At 40.0% G+C, this 27947-nt stretch overlaps 2 protein-coding genes across 3 annotated transcripts in view; one reads left to right on the top strand and one right to left on the bottom strand.

Annotated features, from left to right (window-relative positions):
* LOC135473035 (H(+)/Cl(-) exchange transporter 7-like) overlaps positions 1–6645 on the top strand; it is a 31182-nt gene extending 24537 nt beyond the window's left edge. Inside the window, exons 20-23 of the mRNA XM_064752818.1 lie at positions 715–807; positions 1160–1243; positions 2912–2992; positions 3747–6645. Coding sequence (XP_064608888.1) covers positions 715–807; positions 1160–1243; positions 2912–2992; positions 3747–3845 — 357 coding nt within the window. The 3' untranslated portion in view covers positions 3846–6645. The remainder of the gene's footprint in view (positions 1–714; positions 808–1159; positions 1244–2911; positions 2993–3746) is intronic.
* Positions 6646–12908: 6263 nt separating this feature from the next.
* Positions 12909–27947, bottom strand: part of LOC135472010 (uncharacterized) — a 40558-nt gene continuing 25519 nt past the window's right edge. The window contains exons 1-3 of one of the 2 annotated variants that reach the window (XM_064751455.1): positions 25046–25140; positions 18208–18549; positions 12909–13912 (exon numbers count right to left, since the gene is read on the bottom strand). In XM_064751455.1, coding sequence (XP_064607525.1) covers positions 13707–13912; positions 18208–18549; positions 25046–25100 — 603 coding nt within the window. In that variant the 5' untranslated portion in view covers positions 25101–25140 and the 3' untranslated portion in view covers positions 12909–13706. Of the gene's footprint in view, positions 13913–18207; positions 18550–25045; positions 25141–27947 lie in introns of those variants that run through there. The other variant, XM_064751454.1, reaches the window with a different exon arrangement.

The following is a 27947-nucleotide window of genomic DNA, read 5'->3' as shown; positions in this document are numbered from 1 at the left end:
TGCACACTGTGGTACCTATCACAACCAGCCACAGACATATGCACTGTGGCACCTATCACAAACCAGCCACAGACATGCACACTGTGGTACCTATCACAACCAGCCACAGACATGTACACTGTGGCACCTATCACAAACCAGCCACAGACATGTACACTGTAGTACCAATCAGAACCAGCCACAGACATGTGCACTGTGGCGCCTATCACAGACCAGCCACAGACATGCACACTGTAGTACCAATCTGTCAGAAACAGACTGGCAAATGTTTTTGTTGGGCCCACTTCATTATGAACTCATTTTCTCCACACTGTTTGATAGCGGTCTAGCAAGTAGTAAGCCTGAGATGAGACATTATGAGACTTCAGGCTGGGTTATTGTTCTGACAAAATCCAGCTGGTCTCCTTCATGTTAAATGTAGGGATTCAGTGTGATCCTGAGAGAGTTGTGTGACAGCTAGACAGCCAGGCTATATCCCCCCTCCCACCTGCTCCCTCCCTCCCTCCTCATTTCTCATCCTCCCTCCTCATTTCTCATCTTCCCTCCTCATTTCTCATTCTCCCTCTCTACACACCACAGAAATAAGCTACAACATTGCACAATGCTGAATCATTTCATGATGAAAATTCACAATGTTTTGAAGAAAACATCAGATATTGCTAGCTGTTGGTGATCTGATATTACCTGTGCTGTACCTGTGGCATGATTCTGCAGGTGTTTAATGAAAATGAAGACTTGAGTCAGGTGAGGAGAAAGCTAGAGAGTAAAGACTTCAGAGATGTCTACCCCAGGTTCCCTCCTATACAGGTAAGAAAGGAACAGCAGTCATTCATATGAAATACCTCAGTAGCTGTGAAAACTGGAATAATGTGAGAAGAGTGCAGAAAAACAAGCCCACAGAAACATTTTATATAACATTTTTTACGTTAGTGGCATTTTTCAGCCAGCTGCTAAAATTGACCTTTTTATGAAACCTTTAACTCCATAATCAATACATTAATCAATGCACCACAAATATTGCAAGGGCATGGTTGGGTTTCACAGTTTATTTTGTATTACTTTTCTTATTTCTATACATTGTCAGTAATACAGCCTTTTGAAAACATAATTATACTTTTTTTTCTACTTGAATGACACTTATGAATTGATTTCCTTGCAGCAAATCCACATTTCTCCTCAAGAGAGGGAGTGTACCATAGATTTACAGCCGTTCATGAATCCAGCTCCTTACACAGTGTATGATGTAAGTCTGAACACCATCAGCTGGTCAGTTTATCTTATATCTTATGTGTTAATATACATTCTGTTATGTATAAGTGTGTGTTTTATCTCTGAAATAATTCTATAAATTGTTTAAGTTATGATTTATTGCGATGACCAAATGAAAAATAAAGAAATAAATCACCTACCCTAATACCTCAACCTTTTTGCATGTGAAAGAGCAACTTTCAGTGGAATTTATGAACAGTTTTAATATGGTTTTGGATTGGACAGTTTCAGGTCTTCTCAAAATGTATAATTTTGTCAGTCTACACAGAATAATGCCATCAGAAAATGCTTGAATAAACACCTTGCAAACATGCACAAGGTTGAAGAATTAGGGTACATGAATTGAACAGTGTACAGAAAGAGTCACTGGATGAGCACTTTGTATTGAACAGTGTACAGAAAGAGTCACTGGATGAGCACTTTGCATTGAACAGTGTACAGAAAGAGTCACTGGATGAGCACTTTGCATTGAACAGTGTACAGAAAGAGTCACTGGATGAGCACTTTGCATTGAACAGTGTACAGAAAGAGTCACTGGATGAGCACTTTGCATTGAACAGTGTACAGAAAGAGTCACTGGATGAGCACTTTGTATTGAACAGTGTACAGAAAGAGTCACTGGTTGAGCACTTTGTATGGAACAGTGTACAGAAAGAGTCACTGGATGAGCACTTTGTATTGAACAGTGTACAGAAAGAGTCACTGGATGAGCACTTTGTATTGAACAGTGTACAGAAAGAGTCACTGGATGAGCACTTTGTATTGAACAGTGTACAGAAAGAGTCACTGGATGAGCACTTTGTATTGAACAGTGTACAGAAAGAGTCACTGGATGAGCACTTTGTATTGAACAGTGTACAGAAACAGTCACTGGATGAGCACTTTGTATTGAACAGTGTACAGAAACAGTCACTGGATAAGCACTTTGTATTGAACAGTGTACAGAAAGAGTCACTGGATGAGCACTTTGTATTGAACAGTGTACAGAAACAGTCACTGGATGAGCACTTTGCCTGTGAATATTCACATCCCAACAAGATATACATTTATTGTATGAAAAGACAGCACTAGAGACCAAATGTACAGTATGTATACAACTAGAAATTTATCCCATATGGATATTGTTATTTAAAAGTTGTACCTTTTTTCATTTTTGTGATTTTACATAACTAAGATTAAACAGTTAACAGTTCATATCATTGAAAGTAAGCTAGAATGCATTCGTTGAGAAAATCAGAAGCGCCACTATTTCTTCAGTTTTAACCAGTGAGACGCAACTTATTTCTATAACCTGAGAAGGCGGCTGTTTCTGCTGTCCTCACGTGATGCCTGTTTTGCATGGTGCACAAACGATGTGACTAGTGTTTCCTATTTCTGTAACACGGCGTATCCCAAAGCATTGTAAAAATTCAGGATGAAAAGTTGTTTTTTATACAGTTACCAAGCAGGTTGGAAAAAATGGCTCTGGCTGTTTATGTCTGTTTCATGCCTCTTCTTAAATATCTTAGGTTATACCATTTGTTGTCTTTCCTTAATTAATGTGTAATCTATTATCGATAGTGTTGTGATGGTCAGGTGAGATCTGAACTTGATGTATGTCTGATTCTGAAGTATGTATGCTGCTCTGTTTTTTTGACTTTAGGTTGCCTCCCTTCCCAGAGTGTTCAGATTGTTCCGAGCCCTTGGTCTACGACACGTTGTTGTTATAAATGACAAAAATCAGGTATATTTTATTTACTTGTATTTGGTATTTGTTTTTATGTATGAAGTTGACCTTAAATGACCTGCAGATGTGAAAGTGGGTGTGTCACCATAAAGCAGTGTATAGGGAGAAGAAGATCAGGGCTGATTTTAATGCTGGATGAATTGATATCCTGTGATCTTTTGGTGAAATAGCACTGGCCAGAATGGCTATGCACCCAAGACTAAAGGGTATTATTTATAAAGTTTATGTCTGAATAAATGTCGTGTGAAAGTGAAAGCCATGTCAGACGTCCAGCTTAATGTGAAAGTGAAAGCCATGTCAGACGTCCAGCTTAACGTGAAAGTGAAAGCCATGTCAGATGTCCAGCTTAACGCAAAAGTGAAAGCCATGTCAGGTGTCCAGCTTATCGTGAAAGTAAAAGCCATGTCAGATGTCCAGCTTAGTGTGAAAGTGAAAGCTATGTCAGGTGTCCAGCTTAACGTGAAAGTGAAAGCCATGTCAGGTGTCCAGCTTAAAGATTTACATGTATTGTAAAGATAGTTTAAATCACAAGCGAACGTTTGGAAATAAATGTACGTAGATCTCTACTACATTTAGAAGATTTGTGTCAGTCACTTAGAGAACAGGCAGAATCTGTTTGAGAACAGGTAGAGTCTGTTTGAGAATAGATAGAATCTGTCTTTTCATGATACAGGTGGACTTCCCTTCTGATAAAAGAAACTTCCAGTGCCTATAATACTAACACTGCATATTGTTTTGTATTCGTTAACAGGTGATTGGTATGGTGACCAGGAAAGATGTAGCAAGGTACCGAATCCTGCGTCATCGTGGTCAGATCAGTATTGAGGAGCTGCTCATCTCCCATAGCTAACTGTTTTATGATGCACCTGTAGCACTGTATCAAATACTGTGTCACAGATCAGCATTGAAGAGCAGTTCATCTCCCACAGCTGTAAGCACTTTATCAAATCCTGTCTCACTGTGGTCAGATCTGCAATGAGAAGCTGCAGATCTTCCACAGCTGTTTATAGTGCACCGGTAGCACTGTTTCAAATCCTGTGTCACTAGGGTTAGATCAGCATTGAGGACCAGCCCATGTTTCATTGCTAGCCACTTTACTGTGCACTTGTACCAAGTGCTCAAGGACACTATTTCCTGTACTGCATAAATCTGGTGTTTTCTGACTCTCACCTAAATGACCTTGCCTTATGCAACAAACTAGAGGACAAGGTTACTCGTAGAAAAGTAGCGAAAGGAAATGGTTATACCAGTTATGTGAGATTGTGAATAGTAGTTTTCTGGGTATGCATTCATTTTCTTCCCAGTAATAGTCACCCATGAAACTTTCACGTATATAGGAGAAGTTGTTTGTAGGGGCTAGGTAAAACAAGAGAGCAGTCATCTGGAAATACATGCCCATATGTACTGCGTATACAGCGCAGTTGTACATATAGCTGTACGGTGTACCTGTCAAAGAGATTATGCCTTTCATTCCTTGATTTTAATTGGGAGAAAGCATTTAGAAATCTTCCTTACGGTTAGTCTGAACAGTAAATCAGCAGAAAGCACTTACTTGTTTGCAAAATTATAAAGAGCACATTTACTGTTGCAGAGTTGTTTTTTTATATGATCCCTGGGTTGATTTGACTGTCCAAAGAAAGATTATGTTTTAATTGCCAAGGATTTTTATTCTTTTGCTGTATCTGAAGTAAGGAAAGAATATTCTAAAGTAATAACGTATGTGTTTTATTGATAATAAAAACATTTGTTTATGTTGACCAAGAGCTTTGGAATTTAAATATAAAGAAGACTTTAGAAATATGGTCACAAACGATTGAAAACATTTGTGAATTCCAAATTGTAAAAAAAGGAAAGAATTAATATCTGTAGTTATTTTCCATGTCCTATTGGGCGTGGGAGCAATGAAAATATCAACGTTCCTGAAATAAGCACAGTTCATACAGAGATGTGGGAGGAGGAGCAGAAGTTGACATTGGGAAACAACTGAACGTCAGTCTTTCATTTTTCCTTCGTTTTACACAAAATTGTGTATGTATTCCTTTTTGTAAATAAAACTAGGCCATGGTTAACTGCCTTTTTAGTTTTTTAGATTGTTTAGATTAGTTGTACAGGCAAGACAGTTTGGTTGACAGAGATTTTATGTTCGTAGGATGTCATGTTCTACCGTGTTAAGGTGAAGTCATGATGTTAGTTAAACACTGGGGATGTTTTCGCAACCTGTACTTGTTCAAGAATCTACTTCGGGAGTCTTCTACGTATGCAGAGTGCATCTTAGGAAGCATATGTACTTAGTGCTAAGTAACCATTAGCTAAGTGCATGTCATGTCTCTACTACATACAGTGTCATGGGAACTGAAGGCTTACTCAGCTAAGTGCACTTTATGAAACCGAGGCCAGTGTAAATTAAGCGATTTTTTTTTGCAACGTGCATTGTGTACGTATCTTTGTTGGTTTTGTTGTTTTGTAGTATCTTAATTTTTGTAACTGGGTATGAAAGAGACAACTGCAATTTGACTTTTGTACTGTGCATTTTAATGTGATATTCACGTTTTACTTCATTGTTTAGTTAACTGATAGAAGTGTTCGGAAAAGTTTTGTAGAAAGTCGGAACAAATTAAAACTTAAATGACTGGCATCATTTTTACTGTTCCACCAGAAAGTAATCAAAACATTTAGTTTATTCGTATATTTAACCCAAATGGAATGTAGAGATTTCTGTTTTGTTATGTGAAAACGAAAAGTAGAATGTTGTAAGTTATGCATTCTGTTAACTGTTTGAGTTGTGAACACATGTGTTCTTGTTTCTAAGACTTACATGATTTACTATTGCTTTCCAGAGGTTATCAAAACCATTTGCATTTGGTAAAGCTCACCTTTGTGGTGATCACTTTCAGTATTTGTTTCTGTTCCTTGTACGCTTTGCCGTAGTATATTACTGTCTTGTAATATTCATGCACTATTTCTTTCCTGTTCGAAGGAAACTGTTACGTGTGGTTTCTTATGACCTAGTTGTTATGTGCAATGGACTATGTCGTCTACCTCATATTTTACCATAATGTCTTTTTGATGATACTCCTCAGCTTTTGAATCCTGTTCTTCCTGCTTAATCTGGTCATAATTCTTGTGAATGACCCAAAGGTACTGAGGCTAGGGATGATTCATCCCCTCAGATAAAGTGTCCTTCTAATAGCTCTGTACGGTTTATCACGCTCAACACTTCTTAGCTCTGTTCCTCTTGAATGCATCTACGTTGTTGTAGACATCAGTAAACTGGATTATTTGGCTCAAAAAGTGTAGTACTATTAAAAGATAAGCTCAAGACTAGGATATTAACCTCGTATAGCTCAGAATGAATGACTTAATACTGAAAAATGGGATTGACAGTCGTCATTATTATCGTGTGTGTGATGAAGTCCACCCTAAGGCGCAAACATTCCCTGGCGTCTGTGCCAGACACTTGTATGCAACTAGGTATTAGACTTCAGTTCAGTCTGTCATTGCCTTCATATAGTGTCTAAGTTAAGAACTATTTTTATGTGAGAGCTTTTGCATATCTAGAAATTCTTTTGCAACGATATATGGGATTTCACAGGAATGGCTATGAATTGTATGAAAAATTTGTTCCATTAAAGCACTTGTATACGACTTAACCGCTTACGACCTGTGATATATTGTGACTTCTTTTAAACTCTTCTTTTAAACTCTTCCAGTGAAAGTACCCGGTATGTTAAAAATCAGATCCTAGTGGTAATTTCCCTAGTTGCAAGTCAAAACTTATGAAATCGGCAATCTTGGTTTTTCATCGCCTAAAGAGGTCCCAGATATAAATATCCCGGTGCTGGGTGGGACATCGTGTCTTTGATATGGCACACATACATGTATTTGGACTTGTTTGTTAGGTCAGATATGGTTAGGTATTTGCCAAATGTCAAAACTTTACTCCGGCACTCATGGAATTGACTGAAGTGACTAAACACCAATCAGTGAATGAATCTATCAATCACGTGAAAACAAGAAAGCATTAGGACTGTCATACTACAGACCGAAATGACAAACGAAGGCAACGTAAAACTCATTTTAAGTATACGTACAGACACTTTCAACTTCAATTAGGAGGTTGAATGTACACAAGACCACGCCGAAACGCAACTGTAAGGTATAACCATTATCTCGGTGAGTCAGTGCCTTGAAAATGGGGATTGGACTGACCTCCAAGATGTAACAACTGGGACTCCATCCCGCCTATGTAGTACCGCCTACGTAGTCATATTTTGGCTATCTTTTGTTATGTTAATTCTTGACTTGGGGACCACACACTTTTGTAATGTTAATTCTTGACTTGGGGACCACACACTGTAAGCAAACTGGTACACATATTAATCATTCGCTGCCCGATTATAATCAGTTCAGTTTGAACCGCAGTCATCTTGGTGTCATTAGTGCCCTGACCGGTAAAATGTATAAATGGATCCATCTCGGAGAGTCAGTGCTCAATACGATATGTGAAGATGCTTCACGCACCATATGTGCAAATCAGTGAAATGGCAATAACGACTAGCTGATCTGACCTGCTATGTGGCTATGTAACATGGAGACCCATCGTAGTAAGACATCTAAATTAACATGTGTTTAGTAAACATGGCATTTCCGTACACTTCTTGTTAATCTAGGGGATTTCGGCTTTGGCAGATATGTGTGCATCCTTATGCTCTCCAGAATAATGCGACGTTGACAACGTTGTAAGGGATATGGGTTGGTTTATTCTCAGTTCCAAGCTCAACCCGAAAAGTCTTTCCTGTAGAGTGCCTATGGATCAAAAACTACTGCTGTGTGCATGTGGCATGTTCTTCATTTGACAAAATAAAACCCACTTAGCGGACGTATGCACTGGTGAGTGGCTGGCTTTCAGAGCCCATCAATTCATCATTGGGTTCAAAGCTTTTATTGCTATCATATTCGTACACAGATCCAAAGCCCAATTGTAACATGTGGGATGTAGTCAGACAGTTCATTGCAGAACTCCAAATCTGTGAGTTAGTTCTCAAATTTCTGAATACTTAATGGTTTGCACCTATTTCTGCCATGTTCCCGGAAATTCGACATTTTGTCTACGTTAATTTTCTCGGCAAAGCCAAATTGAACACCAGTGTAAATGAGTGACCAGCTTTGTGTGGCCATCGTAAATGTCGTTCTCATTTGTTTATGTTTTTAAGGAACGCGTGATGATGATGTGTGAGAGACATGACATAACACACCTGTGTCTCAGCGCTTGTTCAGTTACTAGCGTATTCCGTTTAACTATTGAAACCTTCCTACTATGTTATTCACCCAACGATCCGACAGTGCTCATTACATATGTGGTAATCTGGTGCTGAAGAGCTCTAAGGGAATCCGTTCTGCATTAAATATTCATGATTGCGGACGCCTTATCGCTGTTAAAGCGTTGTATGTGATACTACAGCTGTTGACCCGTTTTACCAATAGCCGCCTTAATACAAACAAATACAGAGAATGCCTGGCCAATCGGCCATTAAATGATTAATTATCATTGCCATCTTAACAATTTTGATGCAAAGTGACACGTCTCCAAAACAAGCAAAACAATTTTCTATTAAAGGGAGCAATATCGCAATTGAGGTCACGGAATGTTTCAAAATGAATGTTGGATTTTTTGACGCCCTAGGGGAATGTTGGCCAATTTTGAGAACAATCTGAAACTGCAAGCAAGGGTATGAACGGTTTTTTGGGCAAACCTAAAACACATTACCCTGTCATTGTGTGCCAACCATGCGCATCCGCAAGGAGTGTGTATGGTCATGGCAACAGGCAGGATGATGCGTAGCCGAGGTAAATCTTGAGAAAGGGTTCCTGCCTTGAAAGCTAGTCAAGCGGTGCGTCTTCCATCACACTGTCAGTTCATGCGTGTGGTGTGCTGTTAGCCATATGTGATTTTCTATACCTAACTTTTGGCACAGAGCCCGTAATGTACAAAGTACCGCGTTTAGCACACGTTCAGTTGTTTGATGTGCTATATGTAACTGCTGTCGCACTGCTTTTAATGTGCGATAATTGATGTGTGGCACGCGCGGTGTGTGTTGTGCGACAATGTAATGTTTGGCGCACGCTGTGCGTGATATGCAATGGTTAGCGCTCGTGGTGTGTGATGTACAATGTGTGACGCGCTGTGCACGGTGTGTGATGTACAATGTGTGACGTTTGGCGCACGGCGTGTGATGTACAATGTGTGACGTTTGGCGCACGGTGTGTGATGTACAATGTGTGACGTTTGGCGCGCAGTGTGTGATGTACAATGTGTGACGTTTGGCGCACGGTGTGTGATGTACAATGTGTGGCGTTTGGCTCACAGTGTGTGATGTACAATGTGTGACGTCTGGAGCACGGCGCGTGATGTACAATGTGTGACGTTTGGCGCGCAGTGTGTGATGTACAATGTGTGACGTTTGGCGCACGGTGTGCGATGTACAATGTGTGACGTCTGGCGCACGGTGTGTGATGTACAATGTGTGACGTCTGGCGCATGGTGTGTGATGTACAATGTGTGACGTCTGGAGCACGGCGCGTGATGTACAATGTGTGACATTTGGCGCGCAGTGTGTGATGTACAATGTGTGACGTTTGGCGCACGGCGTGTGATGTACAATGTATGACGTTTGGCGCACGGCGTGTGACGTTTGTCGCACATTGTACATCACATGTTTGACGCGTTGTGCCCGTTGTGTGATGTACAACGTGTAACGTTTGCCGCACGGTGTATGATGTACAATGTGTGACGTTTGCCGCACGGCGTGTGATGTACAATGTGTGACGCGTTTTGCCCGGTGTTTGATGTACAATGTGTGACGTTTGGCGCGCAGTGTGTGATGTACAATGCGGACGTTTGGTGCACGGTGTGAGATGTACAATGTGTGACGTCTGGCGCACAGTGTGTGATGTACAATGTGTGGCGTTTGGCTCACAGTGTGTGATGTACAATGTGTGACGTTTGGCGCACAGTGTGTGACATACAATGTGTGACGTTTGGTGCACGGTGTGTGATGTACAATGTATGACGTTTGGCGCACGGTGTATGATGTACAATGTGAGACGTTTGACGTACGGTGTGTGATGTACAATGTGTGACGTTTGGTGCAGGGAGTGTGATGTACAATGTGTGACGTTTGGTGCACGGTGTGAGATGTACAATGTGTGACGTCTGGCGCACAGTGTGTGATGTACAATGTGTGACGTTTGGTGCACGGTGTGTGATGTACAATGTGTGACGTTTGGCGCACAGTGTGTGATATACAATGTGTGACGTTTGGTGCACGGTGTGTGATGTACAATGTATGACGTTTGGCGCACGGTGTATGATGTACAATGTGTGACGTTTGGTGCACGGTGTGAGATGTACAATGTGTGACATTTGGTGCACGGTGTGAGATGTACAATGTGTGACGTATGGCGCACGGTGTGGGATGTGCGATGTGTAACGATTGGCGCACGGTGTAGAATAGATTATGTTATCACAACATAATACTGTTTTCCAAGTTATTCTACACGTATAATAGATTATGTTATCACAACATAATACTCTGTTTTCCAAGTTATTCTACACGTATAATAGATTATCTTATCACAACATAATACTGTTTTCCAAGTTATTCTACACGTAGAATAGATTATGTTATCACAACATAATACTGTTTTCCAAGTTATTCTACACGTATAATAGATTATGTTATCACAACATAATACTCTGTTTTCCAAGTTATTCTACACGTATAATAGATTATGTTATCACAACATAATACTGTTTTCCAAGTTATTCTACACGTATAATAGATTATCTTATCACAACATAATACTCTGTTTTCCAAGTTATTCTACACGTATAATAGATTATGTTATCACAACATAATACTGTTTTCCAAGTTATTCTACACGTATAATAGATTATGTTATCACAACATAATACTCTGTTTTCCGAGTTAATCTACATGTAGAATAGATTATATAATTGCAACATACTATATAACGGAAAAGCCGCCGTCGTATAAGTGAAATATTCTTGAGTAGAGCGTGAAACACCAATCAAGTACCTAAATATAAGTGACAATACAGCATCCCGTTCCACCAAAAAAGTATTCTGCTGAAATAACAGAATAAGTGCGACATTTATGACACAGCAATTTGAAGCAGTATCACAATCTGCTCTGTCGTCACTGCCAAAACATAGTATTCTGCAAATTTATCAGAACAGTTTTTATATTGTAGGCCATCCCTCCAACACAAGCTAATGACCACAAACATCAAGGGATTTCCAAATTTCCACACAATTACCTTCACCAAATTGTTTGGAATGGAATGAAATGTTGACTTCAAAAACAGACTTTGAGTAGAAGCTATATGATGAAGAAAGAGGAATATGCAGTGGGAGAAGATGCGTGTAAATCCCCTGTATGAGACCGGATTACGGGTAATGTGATATTCCGAACTTCATCCCAACTGCAATGCCCAAATCGACTCCTGTCAGCTGGAAAAAGAGGACTAATCGACTGTACAGACGAGGACAAAGTAACACCCAATGATTGTGTGGACTCATCTGTAATTCATTCCGCAATCCCATCGCGTTTAACAGCCAACCGACTGAATGATTCCTTGGTCCTTAGCGCTGAATGGAGAACTAGTATGGCTGCAAACGGGGAAAAAATGACCACTCAAAGAAGGTGATTATACTGCGGTGTACGCGGATCCGTGTGCGATACGAGGTCGTTGATGAAAACAGGCTAATGAAAAGTCTTGTCAGGCTGACATGGAGTGACAGACACACCACCCCTGTCCTGATTCCAAGCTGTCCATGTACAAAGCATATACATAGCTAAAGCCACGAATGACTGACATTAGATCGATGGGGTAATTTACTTACAGGCTTTATTGGTTCCACTAGCCAACTAAATGTAAATTGGGCGCAGATCTTGCTTTTGAACATTTTGCATGTGTTTATTGTATCATTTGTCCACTTTTCCTTAAACTGTTGACCTTAATATACCATGTTGAAAAGTTACAGAATTCTCCCCAAATCTCCCAAACGACATGGCCGCGATTAGCTCTAGCAAATTAAACAAATAAATAGCCTTGTGGATAAGCCCCCTTGTGATAAATTTAATGAAGTGATTTATAATGAGACGTCTGTGGAGTACTGAACTTGTCATTACCATCCCTTGACCAATACGATACTCTTGTGTTCGTCAAGAAACGGGTCGATCCGATGCTTCCATCAAAGGTCTTCTGAGAAGTCTAGGGATGTTAACAGATGAATCTTGTCTTCAGATGAATCTTGTCTGCCATGTGCACACAGCCCAAAAAAATCTCCAAGAGAAGAGCTAGACGGCATTATTCATAGACAACCGTATTTTTACTTGATTTTTTGTACGAGCGTTTTCGTCTGTGATACATAAAACAGCCATCATGCAGATAATCTTGTAAGCTCAATCATGTTCTAGTACAATGGCCATTATACCGTTCCTGTTCCATTCGCACACAAACAGTCTGGATAAAAGCCCTAGTCCCCCGCTCTGCCACCCATCAAGTCCACAGATAGCCTAGACACCAATACATCACGATCTTCGTGACGACCTATAACAGGCTGTGTTGTGATAGGCAATCTGCAGGTTCACATTTTGACCTTCAGCACTGTCTCCAGACATCAATATGTTGGTCCGCACAGCCCACGTTTTTTTCCTTCATGTCAAATCTTTGCCAAATTTAGGAGATTACAATAAAACGCCAGAATGTCTTCAAACATTGGAATGTAGACATCATCCAAGCGCGAACCTCAGTTATTTGAGCGTTATTTCAGGTTGAAATCTAATTCCAATATCAATTCGTATTTTTTATTTTTCAGTATACCGGGTACACAAATAACAAAAGTCGGCAATAAAACAAAGCTGTTTTTCAAACGAATTTGATCTTGTAAGGGTAAAAATGTTATAAACATTTATGTAAATTACTGACTTTTCAAAATTATTAATGCTTAGACAACACTGTACACTGCAGCAAATTGTTTCTTTGAACTATAAGACTGGCGTCGAAATTGTTTATAGTTTTGAATAATCTGGAAGTACACTTATGTGACGTTGGAGGATGTATGAGATATTAAATTAGAGACGTTTAGACAGAATTTACAAGTTCCACTTGTAACTATGAACGAGCAAAAGATGAACTAATTCTGATTTGAAGTTACAAGTTGAAATTGTAACTTTTAATTAAATGTCTCTAATGAAGAACCGGAGTAAAGTCACAGTAGCCATGCAGACTATGGATCGTCACATATTTACCGCCATATATGTGAAATGTAACCTGCGGGCAAATCTCATTTGAATTCAGCAGTTGTTGGCCGTCATTTCCTTCAGACGGCTGGCAAGTGCGCGAATACAGCCTACAGCCAGTTGTCCAAACTACTTCTGAGATGTGATATAGCACCTGGAGCATTGTACAGATGACCGACATCGATCCATGATACCAAAATATCAAGAAAATACATATATTCAAAGTTTCTGTAAAAATGACGTAGTATGTAGTTCGTAGAGAAACACCCATCGTCTCACTGTAACGGAGACAGTTCTGCTTTTTACAGCAGCACTATATGAAGTTTTCCAACTACAAGGGACCATTATAAAATACCAATAAATTGCTCTTCAGGATGCCATCGTCACGTTATGAGGTGATCATGAATGACTGTTTTCACCATGCTTTTCAACAGTCGATACCTTTGCATCATCACAAAACGTTTAGACTGTTCGTACTGGGTTTCCATCTGCACCACTAAATCGCGAATGATGGAACATTTTCTTTTCATGTCTTGAATTTGTTCAGCCATCTTTTCGTTGTCAGTTATAATGTCGTTTTTGCTCATACCTGAAACAAAAACAGTGCTATGTGTAGACGGTGTACAGATGTTATCAAAAGGAGTGAAGGACAAAAATTTATTTTTGGTCATGACGTCAGGAGGTTGTCAGATGGGTTACACCTAGGTTCGTCCGTTTTCCTCAACGCAACAACTCGACCGCAACCATAAGCGAAATAGTCTTGAGGCCTTGTCATCTCCAGTAAAGTAATTAAATAAATTCTATTTATTGTATGTATATCATTCAAAGAAAATCATGTGATATATTTGATCACTTATGTTTAACATTATTCTCAATGATTTTTAACTTATACGAAAGCGGTCAATTTCATGGGTGGAGGATATACCGGAGTCCTCAGGGTAAACCATCAACCTTTTGACATGTCACTCGCGAACTTTTTCACGTGTGACGTACAGGTATGCTCACAAATCTTGCGGAAGACAAGTAGTCTTCAACAAACGTGCGTAAACGGTGACATGAGCGTTGTCGTCACCAAGGCTGTGCGAACCATGAGAGAGGAGGAAACGGAAATAGTTTATCGGACAAGGAAAGATTTTTTTAATCATTGTATACACCTATTTTTGCCAGCACATTTAGTTTGTGCTACATTATTAGACTTGGGACTTAATGGAAAGCGCTACTCCTGGGTTTGTACCTAATAGACATCCGCCTGTTAACCGGTAGCCAAGTCAGCGTGGACCCACGGATATCATAATGGGCCAGGGATTTCATCCTGGGTCAGGCAAGAACGTCTAATGACACATGTCTCAGGGGACCTTTACAGTGTGGAGACATACAGTAGTTTTAACCCAGAAATAAACGAGGTCTCGTTACAGGATTGAAAGATTTATTATTGCTATTGATCGATGCCTTAGATAAAGAAACATTTATTACTTGTATTAACTAGAGATAAATCCCTGTCACATCTGTTATTGATAATCGATACTGAATAAAAGACAGTTTCTTTGCCCACACATAAATATTTTTATTCCACGCTGTCCTTAATAAAATTTACTTATTGTTGCGGTTCCATGGTGACATCTGTCAGAGTCATCTATTCCACGTCTTTAATCTTGAGAATGGCGTTAATAACAATCAAATAAACATTGTTAAATAAACAATATCACTTCGACTTCACCTTCACCTTCCTTAACACTCAACCTTCATATTCCTTGGAATGGCTACATGCAACCATGTTTATTTTGATGCGTCCTCTTGCATTACGTAAATTTAATTTCTCCGAAACGAAAGCATTGTGTGGACGTCATAACTAGAATGAAGCACTTCGGGAAATTACGAGAGCGCTGTTACAAGGGAGATTGAATCCTAACTGGAAAAACACATTAAGGCTGTAACAAGGAAGAGATGAGGATGCTACTTGGAGACTCACATGCTGGTTGTTGGAAGGGAGATACGCGCATGCTATTTAGAGAATCAGGTGATAGTTGTTACAAGGTAGATACACGAATGCTACTTGGAGAATCACACTAGGGCTGTTACAAGGTAGATACACGAATGATACCAGGAGAATCACACGAGGGCTGCAACAAGGAAAATATGATAATCCTACTTGGAGAAACAGATGAGGGTTGTTACAAAGTAACTTGAATGCTACTTGGAGAACCAGATGACGGCTGTTACAAGGTAGAGATGCGGATATTACCTGGAGAATCAGATGAGGGCTGTTACAAGGGAGAGATGCGAATACTATTTGGAGAATCAGATGAGGGGTGTTACAAGGAAGACATGCGGATACTACCTGGAGAATCAGATGATGGCTGTTACAAGGAAGAGATACGAATATTACCTGGAGAATCAGATGACGGGTGTTACAACGAAGACATGTGGATACTACCTGGAGAATCAGATGAGGGGTGTTACAAGGTAAAGATGCGGATATTACCTGGAGAATCAGATGAGGGCTGTTACAAGGAAGAGATGCGAATATTACTTGGAGAATCAGGTGAGGGCTATTGTAAGGTCGAGATGCGAATACTATCTGGAGAACTAGATAAGGGTTGTTACAAGGTAGAGATGCGGATATTACCTGGAGAATCAGATGAGGGGTGTTACAACGAAGAGATGCGGATATTACTTGAATCAGATAAGGGGTGTTACAAGGAAGAGATGCGGATACTACTTGGAGAATCACATAAGGTCTGTCAAAAGCTAGAGATGCGGATATTACTTGGAGAGTAAGATGAGGGCTGTTACAAGGTAGAGATGCGGATATTACTTGAATCAGATAAGGGGTGTTACAAGGAAGAGATGCGGATACTACTTGGAGAATCACATAAGGTCTGTCAAAAGCTAGAGATGCGGATATTACTTGGAGAGTAAGATGAGGGCTGTTACAATGTAGAGATGCGGATATTACTTGAATCAGATAAGGGGTGTTACAAGGAAGAGATGCGGATACTACTTGGAGAATCACATAAGGTCTGTCAAAAGCTAGAGATGCGGATATTACTTGGAGAGTAAGATGAGGGCTGTTACAAGGTAGAGATGCGGATATTACTTGAATCAGATAAGGGGTGTTACAAGGAAGAGATGCGGATACTACTTGGAGAATCACATAAGGACTATTTACTATTTGGAGAACCAGATGACGGCTGTTATAAGGAAGATACGCGAATTGTACTTGGAGAATCAGATGACGGCTATTACAATGGAGAGAGCCGGATACTAACTGGAGAACCAGATACGGGTTGTTACAAGGAAGAGATGCTGATACTACCTGGAGATTCAGATGAGGGCTGTTACAAGGTAGATACGCGAATTGTACTTGGAGAATCACATGATGATAGTTACAAGATAGATACTCGAGTGCTACTTGGAGAATCACATGATGGTAGTAACAAGACAGATACTCGAATGCTACTTGGAGAATCACATGATGGTAGTAACAAGACAGATACTCGAATGCTACTTGGAGAATCACATGATGATAGTTACAAGATAGATACTCGAGTGCTACTTGGAGAATCACATGATGGTAGTAACAAGACAGATACTCGAATGCTACTTGAAGAATCACATGATGGTAGTAACAAGACAGATACTCGAATGCTACTTGGAGAATCACATGATGGTAGGTACAAGACAGATACTCGAATGCTACTTGGAGAATCACATGATGGTAGTAACAAGACAGATACTCGAATGCTACTTGAAGAATCACATGATGGTAGTAACAAGACAGATACTCGAATGCTACTTGGAGAATCACATGATGATAGTTACAAGATAGATACTCGAGTGCTACTTGGAGAATCACATGATGGTAGTAACAAGACAGATACTCGAATGCTACTTGAAGAATCACATGATGGTAGTAACAAGACAGATACTCGAATGCTACTTGAAGAATCACATGATGGTAGTAACAAGACAGATACTCGAATGCTACTTGGAGAATCACATGATGGTAGGTACAAGGTAGAGAATCACAGGCGATGTAAGATACGCGAATGCTAAATCACTTGAACCTCTGGCTATGGATAATATTCAAATTCCATTTTCGCAAACTTAAGTGTGAAAATTCTAATCAAACCGTTTAGAGGAATAGTATAACGAAAAGTGCAACTGACAAAGATATACGGATATACTTGATAAGGCACACATACAGGATCCATTACCTCCTAAAGCCTTCAACCTGGATGCCTTTAAAGCAAAACTACACCGGGTCTTTCCAGTTAAAACATAATATGCTTGTTGATCAGTTACAAATTAATGCTTCGTGTTAAATAAGCATTTTCTCCCTTTTCTTCGAGGTAACTTTTGCGAATTCTGTATTGGTTTAGCTGTGATGCTGCTACTTCAACAACATATCAATCCAAGCTCCTCACCTGCCACCACGACAAATCCGTTGGTAAACACAAACATTCGCAAGCACAGACAGCGTATCTCCAAGCAGGTGCAACACATGTAGAAGGTTAGCCGTATAGAGTTTCAGCCGTGACAATTCCCCCAGATGAGGCGAAAAGCGTTGTTATTTTGAAAGACAAATCTGCATTAGCACAGCCTCTTCCTTACGCATACATAATTGATAGCACTTCCAGGCACACAGCCACCCTTCTTAGCTGTCTAAGTAATGTTAATATTTTGTTGATTTCAAAACAAGCACATTAGCCTTCATTTTGCAAAAACTAGGAGATTTAAATCGGTTGTTTAAAAAAAAAACCAAGAACGAAAGATGCATAACAATACTAACTCATAAAACGAAGACACGCACTGTTTAAACCTCTATGGAGGATGACATGCAAGTCTCAATAAGTCAATGCTATATAACAGTGAGTTTCTTACCTGAAAAATGTTCCTCTCTCTTCTTAAGGGATTCCATCTGGAAAGCATACTCTTTACAGCCTTGGACTAGCCCCGTGCCCCCACTGGCCCCTCCCGGAGACGTACCCTGCTCTTCCTGTGTCACCCTCAGGTGCATTATAGTCCTCTTCACCATACCTTTCAGTTTCTCATAGCGCCGCACAGGATCATAGTCCTTAGATTCTTCATATTCCCGTCCTAGCTGCTCCACGACCTGTCGGAGCCGTTTGTACTCCCGGGTTAGTGAATCCAGTTCCGTGAACAAACGCTCACTCTCTTTTTTGACATCATCTTTGGATTGAGGTGTCTGAGGAGTGGTAGACGCTGGAAGAAGAACGGACAAAGGCATGGAGATAACATTTCGCAAACCTAAATACAACATTGGGAATTTGCGTTCCGCTAACTTCGGCATACGCCAATTTTTCCTTATTGAGTTGCTTTCCGAATAATTATGTAGCCCGGTAGTCCTGACTCTCCTCAGAGAATGCGATGATTTCCTTTGCTGCAAGTTAGAGACAAGCTTTGAAAATGAGGCGGGGCAGATGTCCTGGTAGAGTGTATCGGTTACAATGGCGCCTTGCCTCTAACAAGATAATGGAGAGTGGCTGGTAGAAGAATCACGGGACATCGTGCTGAGTACTCATTGGTTTTAAGGCCGGATATTGGACTTAAGAGTTGAACGCTTCCAATGCATGTGACCTATGCACAGAATTCTACCATTAACACAGATATTGCTATGAAGCGCCTCAGGTAGCATCCGCTCTGATTGGAGAATCAAAATACATTAGACTTTGTCACATTCTTGGGCTTTATTGCCATTTATTGATTTTGTTCCACTATGCTTTAGCTCTACCTAGGGCGACTAGCTCACTAATCGGCCTGGACAACAACGAGTGTTGACCGACTCGCCCGGGGAATGCCAGCTTGTGACAACTGGAGTGATAAAGGGTGTACACTAACCAGGGCACTCCACAGCCGACTGCATCCCATTTCAAACCCTTGAAATCTTGGTGCATGCTTTGAAGATAAATGTTTATACGAAATCATAAAAACGGTACCTAGTTTTAATACAATTGTCCCCTATCAATCTATAGTATAATTAATGCCTCGTACTGACCGATGAGAGCTAAGGCCACGCCCACTTGACCTGGTGACCAGCGGCCATCAGTATATCTGCTCAGTCAACGTATTACTCTAGCTGCTGATCAACCCTCAGACCTAAGCACATTGAAGTCATTATTCGATCTCTGCTGATCGAATAACGCAGAGCCTGATATTATCTCTATATACATAGCACTATATGTGTTAATTATGTCAGTGTGTAAGGCAATATTTCACAAGGACACTCATACAGACCTTCGCACTGCAAATCTAAATTTTCTCAAAACAAACAAACATTGAAAAACAGGACACTAAAACACTAAGATGTTGATGGTTTCCAAATGTCTTTGTACAAGTGACGCCGGGCATTTTACATGAATTTCCGATTTTTTTTTTTTTTTTTTTTTGCAAAGGTAGCGTAAGGACAAGAGCAACAAGTAGACACCCAGAGCTGGACACTCTGTCGTCGCAGTTAAAAGTTCCTTGTACGAGGTTGTGAACAATTTCCAAAATCAAAAGTTTAAATGATGAATTAAGATATTAAACACTGATCGGCAAAAACAAAGACGGCTCGTTTGCTGTAACGATTTCTGGTGCTCGACACCAACCTCTTGCTCCAGCCTACACATTTATGCCTCGCGAGCCAGACAAATGTCCTCATGGATTAGACCAGCAGAATCAGACAGTAATGGCTCTTATAGTAAACAATGGGTCGTCTTGTCACTTCAAATATTAATCGGGAGATAATTCGATTACCGGTTAGAGGCCTCAATATGCAATTGCGGTACACTGCAGTGTAACCACAGATCAATGTCACATTGGCGACTGACAAATATCTCTGCATGTAGTACCAAACTGTGGCAACTGACGAAACTACAGGGTAGGCAGGACTTCCACCGACATCACAATTCGGACTTTTAGGATTGAGCCTGTAACGGCCGTATTCAGTAGAAGAGTTTGCGTTCGTTTGCTTTCCTTCGAATCTTTATTACTGACCACTTCGTACGTGTATATAATCCAGAAAGACTACTTTCGGTGAGACCTGTCCAGTCACAAGGAGAAAATATTTTCGAGTGATGAATATTCAATGTTGAAATCCCAAGAAAATTGATATGTTCCTGATAACAAATAAACAAGTTTTGTGTACTGCTTATGCTAGGTACGTGATGAACTTTCTGACTTATGGCCATGACCGTGATCGTATTCAACGCCTGGGCTAACCAGGGCTACGTCATGTGGCAGGAAGTGATGTCAGAAACAACAAAAACTCTGTCAGCCAGTCTAAAAATTTGCAAATTAACATCACTGGATTTTTTTTTACCTAATTCTGCTTAAGCCATGGTGCCAGAGGGCGTATAAATTGTTACTATATGCATTGACATGAACATTTAGGCTGTACTTTCACGTAAGTGAGGCTGTTAGGTGTGACCATTTGCCACCTGTCCTGCTGATTATAGTCCTGCACAAATACATTAGTGGGAAGGCTAAGCCTCTACTAGCCAGATCCGCAGTAAGGGCTCCAAAGGTCGGACTTGTGATGTAAACCGAACTTAGAGAGTGGCGCATGCGCTGTAAGTTGTATGTCGCGATTGGACCAGAGAGATACGTCATAAGGTTATGGGCACAAATAAAACCAAGCACACCACATGAAATCATAACAGGTTCAATTTTCAACAACTGACGATTATCGTTTGGGTTCTTACAAACGATGCATCCAGATAATCAGCTGGCGTTAATGAATGTGTAATTGGTGTAAGTTGAAAAATGGGAAATTCTCTAGGAAATCGTGTGCAGACTTTCATGTAAATCGGGATGTAAGGTTGTACAGTGTGCGTAGTTCAGCTCATTTCCTGCGCACCTCACTCCGCCGTTCCTTACCCTAGCCAGTCCAACCATTCACCGTGTTCTCTAAATTATCCATTTTATCTCCATTCCACTTCGTTTGTGTGTAAATTACAAAGTCTTCAACGTTCATGAGGGTACAGTTTGGAATGACTTTGCAGTGGCATGAGGAATTAGCATTTTCAATATTAACAGCTTTTGCAAATGATCAGGCTAAAATACTACATTTCAGATATATTAATGAGTGGCTGCCATTTTTTCCTCATTACATTTCTGTTCGTGAACTGCATGAAATGAACAGAATTTGTGCAACTGTCACATGTCTTAAAGCATGCAATGAATTCTAATAATAGGAAAGAGTTCGCGGGCGATTTTCAGCTTATCGTTTATCCTACACCGGTATACCTCTTACATCTTGTTTCCTTGTTTTGACAATCAGTGTAATGTTACATACATGTATAATAAGAACTTTGATTGGTGTTTTATGTCGTATTTAAATAGACAGAAGTTTACCACTGCGTTGTGTGTCCTGATTGGCTACTAGAGCGATGTTACTAAAAATAGACAACACATTACTGAAGAATCATGGGAAATAATTTACTGTGGTGTTGCTGAATCGTCAACTGATAGGACTCTCCTATATACAGCCGACAGAGTTGGGTCCCTTGACAAGCGTGCACGTTCTGTCGATAAGGTACATGTTACAGTTAGCTACTTTATCGTCACACTTCTCCCCGCCTTCCACCACTTCCAGTGCACTTTTTTTTTTACCAGAACTGATATCGCGACACATTCCTCTCTAAGTAGAAATGCCGCTGTAGGGACGTGAGACTGGCTGTTTCTGTAAATCAATGCATTGAAGTAGATAGATAGGGAACAATATACATCAATGTACTTCTGGTATTACGTAGCCAAAAATATTTAATTCCACAAAAACCTCTGGCGGTAAGTAACAAACAAAAAGTGAATGTCTTCTAATACAATATATCTGGTGCCTGCTATTCTTGTAACGGAATTGATATTAATGACAGCAAAGCTAATCTGCAACCTGACAATCATCTGTATGCGATCACCTGGACGAACGATATCCTGTGTGTATCGACTACAGTTTGCTTCCAGGCATGTAGTGATCATTAACTATGTATGAGCTTTGAATTCAAAAGAATGTGTAACATGGCAAGTACGCTTAGGAAACAACAGAAAAATCTGCGTCTTTTTTCTTCTCTTAAAAAAATAAATATGTTTGTAATTGAATCCGACAAATAATGCAGCGCAAGCGGGCAAGCAGAGATGGATCCAGCAAAATGTTAAAAGGATGGTGATACTATAGGCCTACCAGCCCACAAGGCGACAGTCCAGGTGCCGCCTAGATCCCGGAAGCCCTTAAGCTGTAGGCAGCCGGAAACGTGTTTTAGCCGAATTTGGGTAACGAAATTGCGATTTAAAGTAGACTTAAAGACATCTGTCATTCATTTTTTTATATTATGTATATTTTTCCGACTATGTAACTTATCACTTGAGAAAGAATAACGGTTGACAGCTTTTCATAGGTAGGCCGAAATAAATACATAAATATCAGCGGAATGTCGTAGATACTTTTCTAGGGAGTTGAGAGACATCGCGAATCAGAGAAACTACTGTCCTAGACAAAAGAGGATGTGGGGTCAAGAGGCCGCCAACACCCTGGAATCTCTGATATTTCAGACAGAGGCAGACGCGTTTTTAGGAGATTTCTGATTAGGAAGGGAGAGATAGTGATGGTGGACCTTCAAACTCATTTCGGGAAAGATAAAAAATTGGGCCTAACTTTTTTTCGCCGTAAGAGCGTTTTCCAAATGCTCTGTGGATAACCTCATAAATGTAGGCGTCAAAGCAGGAATTCGTATACAGCAGACATCAAAATAGACGCTCCGAGTCAATAATCGCGAGGCGAATTCCCAAAACAACGTTCAACACAAACAACCAAGGAACTAAGAAAGTACACTGATTACGAAATTAGGACTGATTCATGTAGACGCATAAATTAAATCCCTGTCCTGGCAAAGCCATATGCAGAACCCTTCGGTATACTGCATCCAACTAAGAATAATTTAGAAGGTCAAAAATGAAATTATTCCCCTGGTCGAAAAGACGGTGCGACAGAAAACCATTTTGGCTTTGTACAAATACAAGGTACATAAAATGTACCTTTAAAGACATGTAGAGCCAGTGGTTATACATAAGCTGAGCTTTGTCTTAGCCTTTCGGCTAAATGATCGATGGGATAGAACGATCTAATCTAACACCACGGGCATTGGTGGGATAGAATCACATAAGTCTGCTTTAAAATTTTAATTTTTGTTTTGAAGTATTGGTTTGTGTTTATGTCACCTTGTATAGAAATGTGACCATATATCTATTTAGCGCTGCATGTTTCTACTGACAAATTTCTCACTATTTTTCTCATCCGTGTTAATAACAGCACGTGTGTGTTGGACTGAAGTAAAAACATCTTCCTGTCAGCCATGCTGATACATGCTATAAGCTTCGTCAGATCATGTCGGACATCGAGAGTTTGATTAAATGAAGATGAACTCAACCGAGCAAAACGGATATCTATTGTAAAACATAATGTCAGACAAAGTAGAATTTTAAAGCTCCATGAAATAATCTGAATCAGTTTTGTAGATGAAAGCTGGTTGAAATGTCCATCCCTTTAATCAAAGTACACCCAAAGTATGCCATTACACATTTAACCAGAAGTACTAATATGAGGGATAATCTAGGGGAGATAACTAAAGCTTGTGCTTCTAAACAAGTCCAGTAATACATATAAACACCCCATTCGCTGCTTTCTTTCACTTTTGCTGAGAAAACAAAACACACATCGGGAAACGCAAAATTTATACATGTGTATAAATTTGTTTACATTTGTTTTGCCCGTGTGTCGAACGATTTAAAAAATCTTTACATAATAAACAGAACACATGCATTTACATACACAGTTGAAGTTGAATTCCACACAAAAGCGTATGTGTGTATGTGCACTCGAGTCAGTAAATATTTCATGTGTCAAGCATGAGCACGGCGAACATGACGTTTGTAGGCTTACCTACACGTCTATTGTTCCCAATACACCAGAAATGTACATGACCTACATATAGAGAACCATAAACGTCTTAGTCGGTATTTACAGCTCAGTGGGTTCTATTACTTTCAAACAAAGCTCAACTATTACTAGTAAATACATAGCTGTTCTGTTGATTGGTTTAATAGACGTGACAATTCGTAACGAACGGAAGAGCAATAGACATACATGATAGCATGTGCTATGAATGAATGTAAGGCAATTATACGAATATAAAAACTTATTATATACGTCGAATAGGGGCCTACCTGCCAAATAATGTGATCGCACTATAACCTAGCTTTACCACACTGAATTGACGAGCAGACGATATTTCCTGTGAACGTTTGTTTTTACTATACAGCGCTACGGTGTTTCGCAAAGGAATGCTGACGTTAGCATGTCACCGCTCTGTTAATTCTATCAACCTATTTAAGGGACACACTACATGTATTTAGATCTACAGGCCCTGCCAAGCTTCCGCAACTGAGTTTTGCCCAAGGCGGGAAGAGAGTATGAAAGGTAGGCCTATGGCTTGGATTTCAGCTGTGCCGCAAATAGTACTAGTGGGCCTCTACATAAACAGACAGAGCGTCCCGCATCTCCTGTAAGCTATAAACCCTCCTATAAGCCCATACTCCTCTCAGCTATATGGCAGCTGCTGATGCTGAGTGAAGCCATTCACAAAACTAGTCAAACTTTTCGCCATGATCTGTATACCTCTTACCTGCTGTGTCCTTCAAAGTTTAAATAACCATAATGAGAACTTACTTTCATGAGTGGAACCCGTAATCCACTGGGCAAAAGCCTTCGCTTTCTTTCCCATGGCGATGTGTGTAAAAAACAGTAGGTCTAGAGGTAAGTAACCTTCCACCAAACGTCAGCGATGTACAGCTTGCCAACATACACTGTGTTAGGTTATTTCCCTTTGTTAATTGACTCCAACAATGGTACAGTTCATTCTTGCATGATTTTTCCGTTCAAACAGTGAAAGCTTTTCCAATTCAGCTTGCACTGAATTTTACGTGTATAAAAATGGTTGATAAGGTGTAAACTGTGTTCGTTCAGTATTTGTCAACTAACACTTAGGGATGGCGGGAAACGCCTTTGTTACACTAGTGTATACTGCCATGCTCACAGTAGCTGAGGTAAACCCAGGCAGCGAAATTTGGCCTGCCGGCGAAACCCAGAAATCGGTTACGTCTTTTCCGCCTCGCCTAACCGATCATTCGGTTACGCCACGTATGTTTATCAACCCGATCAGTTACGCTAATTGTTTACGTGGTTTATGTTCCAGGCATCATTCTGGATCATTAATAAAAGTATTCAGCTCAATGTTATGTTTGTTTTTCTTTTCTATATCTAGCAGCTCATACCGTAAGGTTGGTGAACAAAAGAAAGAGAAATTTTACACTCACACGGTGTTTCAACGTTGTGTGTTGCCTGGTTGGTACTTGACTCCTGTGGCACATTTTTACGTGAAATTCCGTTATACAGGCTTATATGTTTGCAATATGCCCAGTCCAACACTAAGTACCTCCAGTAAGTGTCATTACGGTATTGGGGAGCGAGTTTGGTATCCCTGATTACTGATAATTAACGCAGTTTCCAACGCACGTGGTGTGAGTCTTACCACAGTGATATATATATATATATATATATATATATATATATATATATATATATATATATATATATATATACTCGCTACAGGGCCAGGAGAGACCTTGACGTCACAGGCCTATGCGTCACAGGCCTGTGCTCTAAATCAGAACGCAGCCGGTGAGGTCCCGTAAGGGTTCCATCAATCTGTACGGTAGACTCGACTAATTTGGGCTGGAGTAGCAGTTAAACTACATGTACATGAAAAGGTAACCTTGTTTTATTTACTTGCGTGATCGTGAAAAGATAAGTCAAAATAAATAATTTGAGTATTATCTCAAAGCCTGTAAAGTATATATGAATGATTACATTTCCATGTGACCAGCACAGGCAGCTGGCTGTGGCTGAAATCGATGTTTCTATTTTTAGACGCGTTGCCATACTGGCCGCGTTGTGATTATGAAAGCTGTTCAGTCCAGTTTATCTGTAGTTACCTAATGCACACTGACTCTAAGGACGTTCTCGTTGGACAGTTGGCCTAACCGATTTTCCGGTTAGCCAAATTGAACCGCACGTAACCGTTGCGCGACCGACGGTTTCGTTCGCGCCAAATTTCGCTGCCTGTAAACCTGTCGGCAACAGTAAAACACGGGAGCATGATGGATAGACGCAAGCTTGTTCATTGTTATTTGACACTCTGCCTGGTCGATATTATGAAATAGATATTAATCTACCAGTATAAATAAATTTACGGGGTGATATCAGATGTTTGTCAGATTTAATTACATGTAATAGAGTATGTTTTTTGGCTTGATGGCAACTTGCGTCCAAGCTGGACCATTCTTCCACATGCAATGCATGAAACTTACAGTTTTTGATCTTGTCAAAGCGTCACACAAAGTAGAAATTATAGGCTTCGCAGCTAAGACTCAAATTATTGTGGGATTTACGGTTAATTTATTACTACGAAATTTTGTCATTTTATGAATATAACTTCAGGATTTGTTAACGTTCTATTATTTTCAAGTTAGGAAAATTGACAAATATTATTCGATTTATATTTTGAATACATATGAATAAAATATTGTATATTTCATTTCGTGTATGAAAGGTTTTCTGTACTTATATTGTGCTTTAGTTTGTCTGATGTTTATGCCATTCTAAAGAAATTTCACTTAAGCCTATGTATACAGACTATTATAGTAAACTTCAACAGTCCCTCCCTACCCCATCACCCCATTTATTGCCCATTATGTTAGTTTCAATGTGCGCATGTCTGTCAGGTTGATGTTTATAACCCTGTTAGTGGGGTTCTATCAGATTGTCCCATATACATGCATATACAGTGGAGTAGTGGGGATTTAAAGGTCAATATGTCAATGGAAAAGAGTCTATAAGAGTCGTGCAGTTTATTTTAAACAACTATATGTGTGTATGTGAAGTAAATAAGTCTATACTCTTCAGTGCAGGGCAACTCGTACCCATGTGAGCTCGTACACTTTCAAAGTCGTATATATGCAACTCCAGTCAAGTCGTACCCAATTCAGGTCAAGTCGTACCCAACTCCACTCAAGTCGTACCCAACTCCAGTCAAGTCGTACCCAACTCCAGTCAAGTCGTACCCAACTCCACTCAAGTTGTACCCAACTCCAGTCAAGTCGTACCCAACTCCACTCAAGTCGTACCCAACTCCAGTCAAGTCGTACCCAACTCCAGTCAAGTCGTACCCAACTCAGGTCAACTCGTATCCAGCTTCAGTCAAGTCATATCAAACATTTAATTGATCAAAGATTACCCAATGTCATAAGCTGATAATGTGTACCGTTATTTATCACATTTGTTCAGATGTTCATTTTAGAATATTTTTTACCAGTGGGGATTGGCAGGAGCTGAAACTCAGCAACTTTGTGCAATGTTTTTTCTTTTTTCCATTGGTAATCCAGTTCCAGTACATTAATTCATCCTCTTATTAATGGAAGCAACAAATCTATTCTCACACTGTTTTTAAATTTTTTTTGCCCATAACCTAACTTTCTTCTGAGGCAGTCTGGTGCACATAAATGTGTACATT

The sequence above is a fragment of the Liolophura sinensis genome, chromosome 1 (genome assembly GCF_032854445.1).
Source record: "Liolophura sinensis isolate JHLJ2023 chromosome 1, CUHK_Ljap_v2, whole genome shotgun sequence".
NCBI classification, from domain to species: Eukaryota; Metazoa; Mollusca; class Polyplacophora; order Chitonida; family Chitonidae; genus Liolophura; species Liolophura sinensis.
This window is presented reverse-complemented; position numbering and strand designations above follow the sequence as displayed.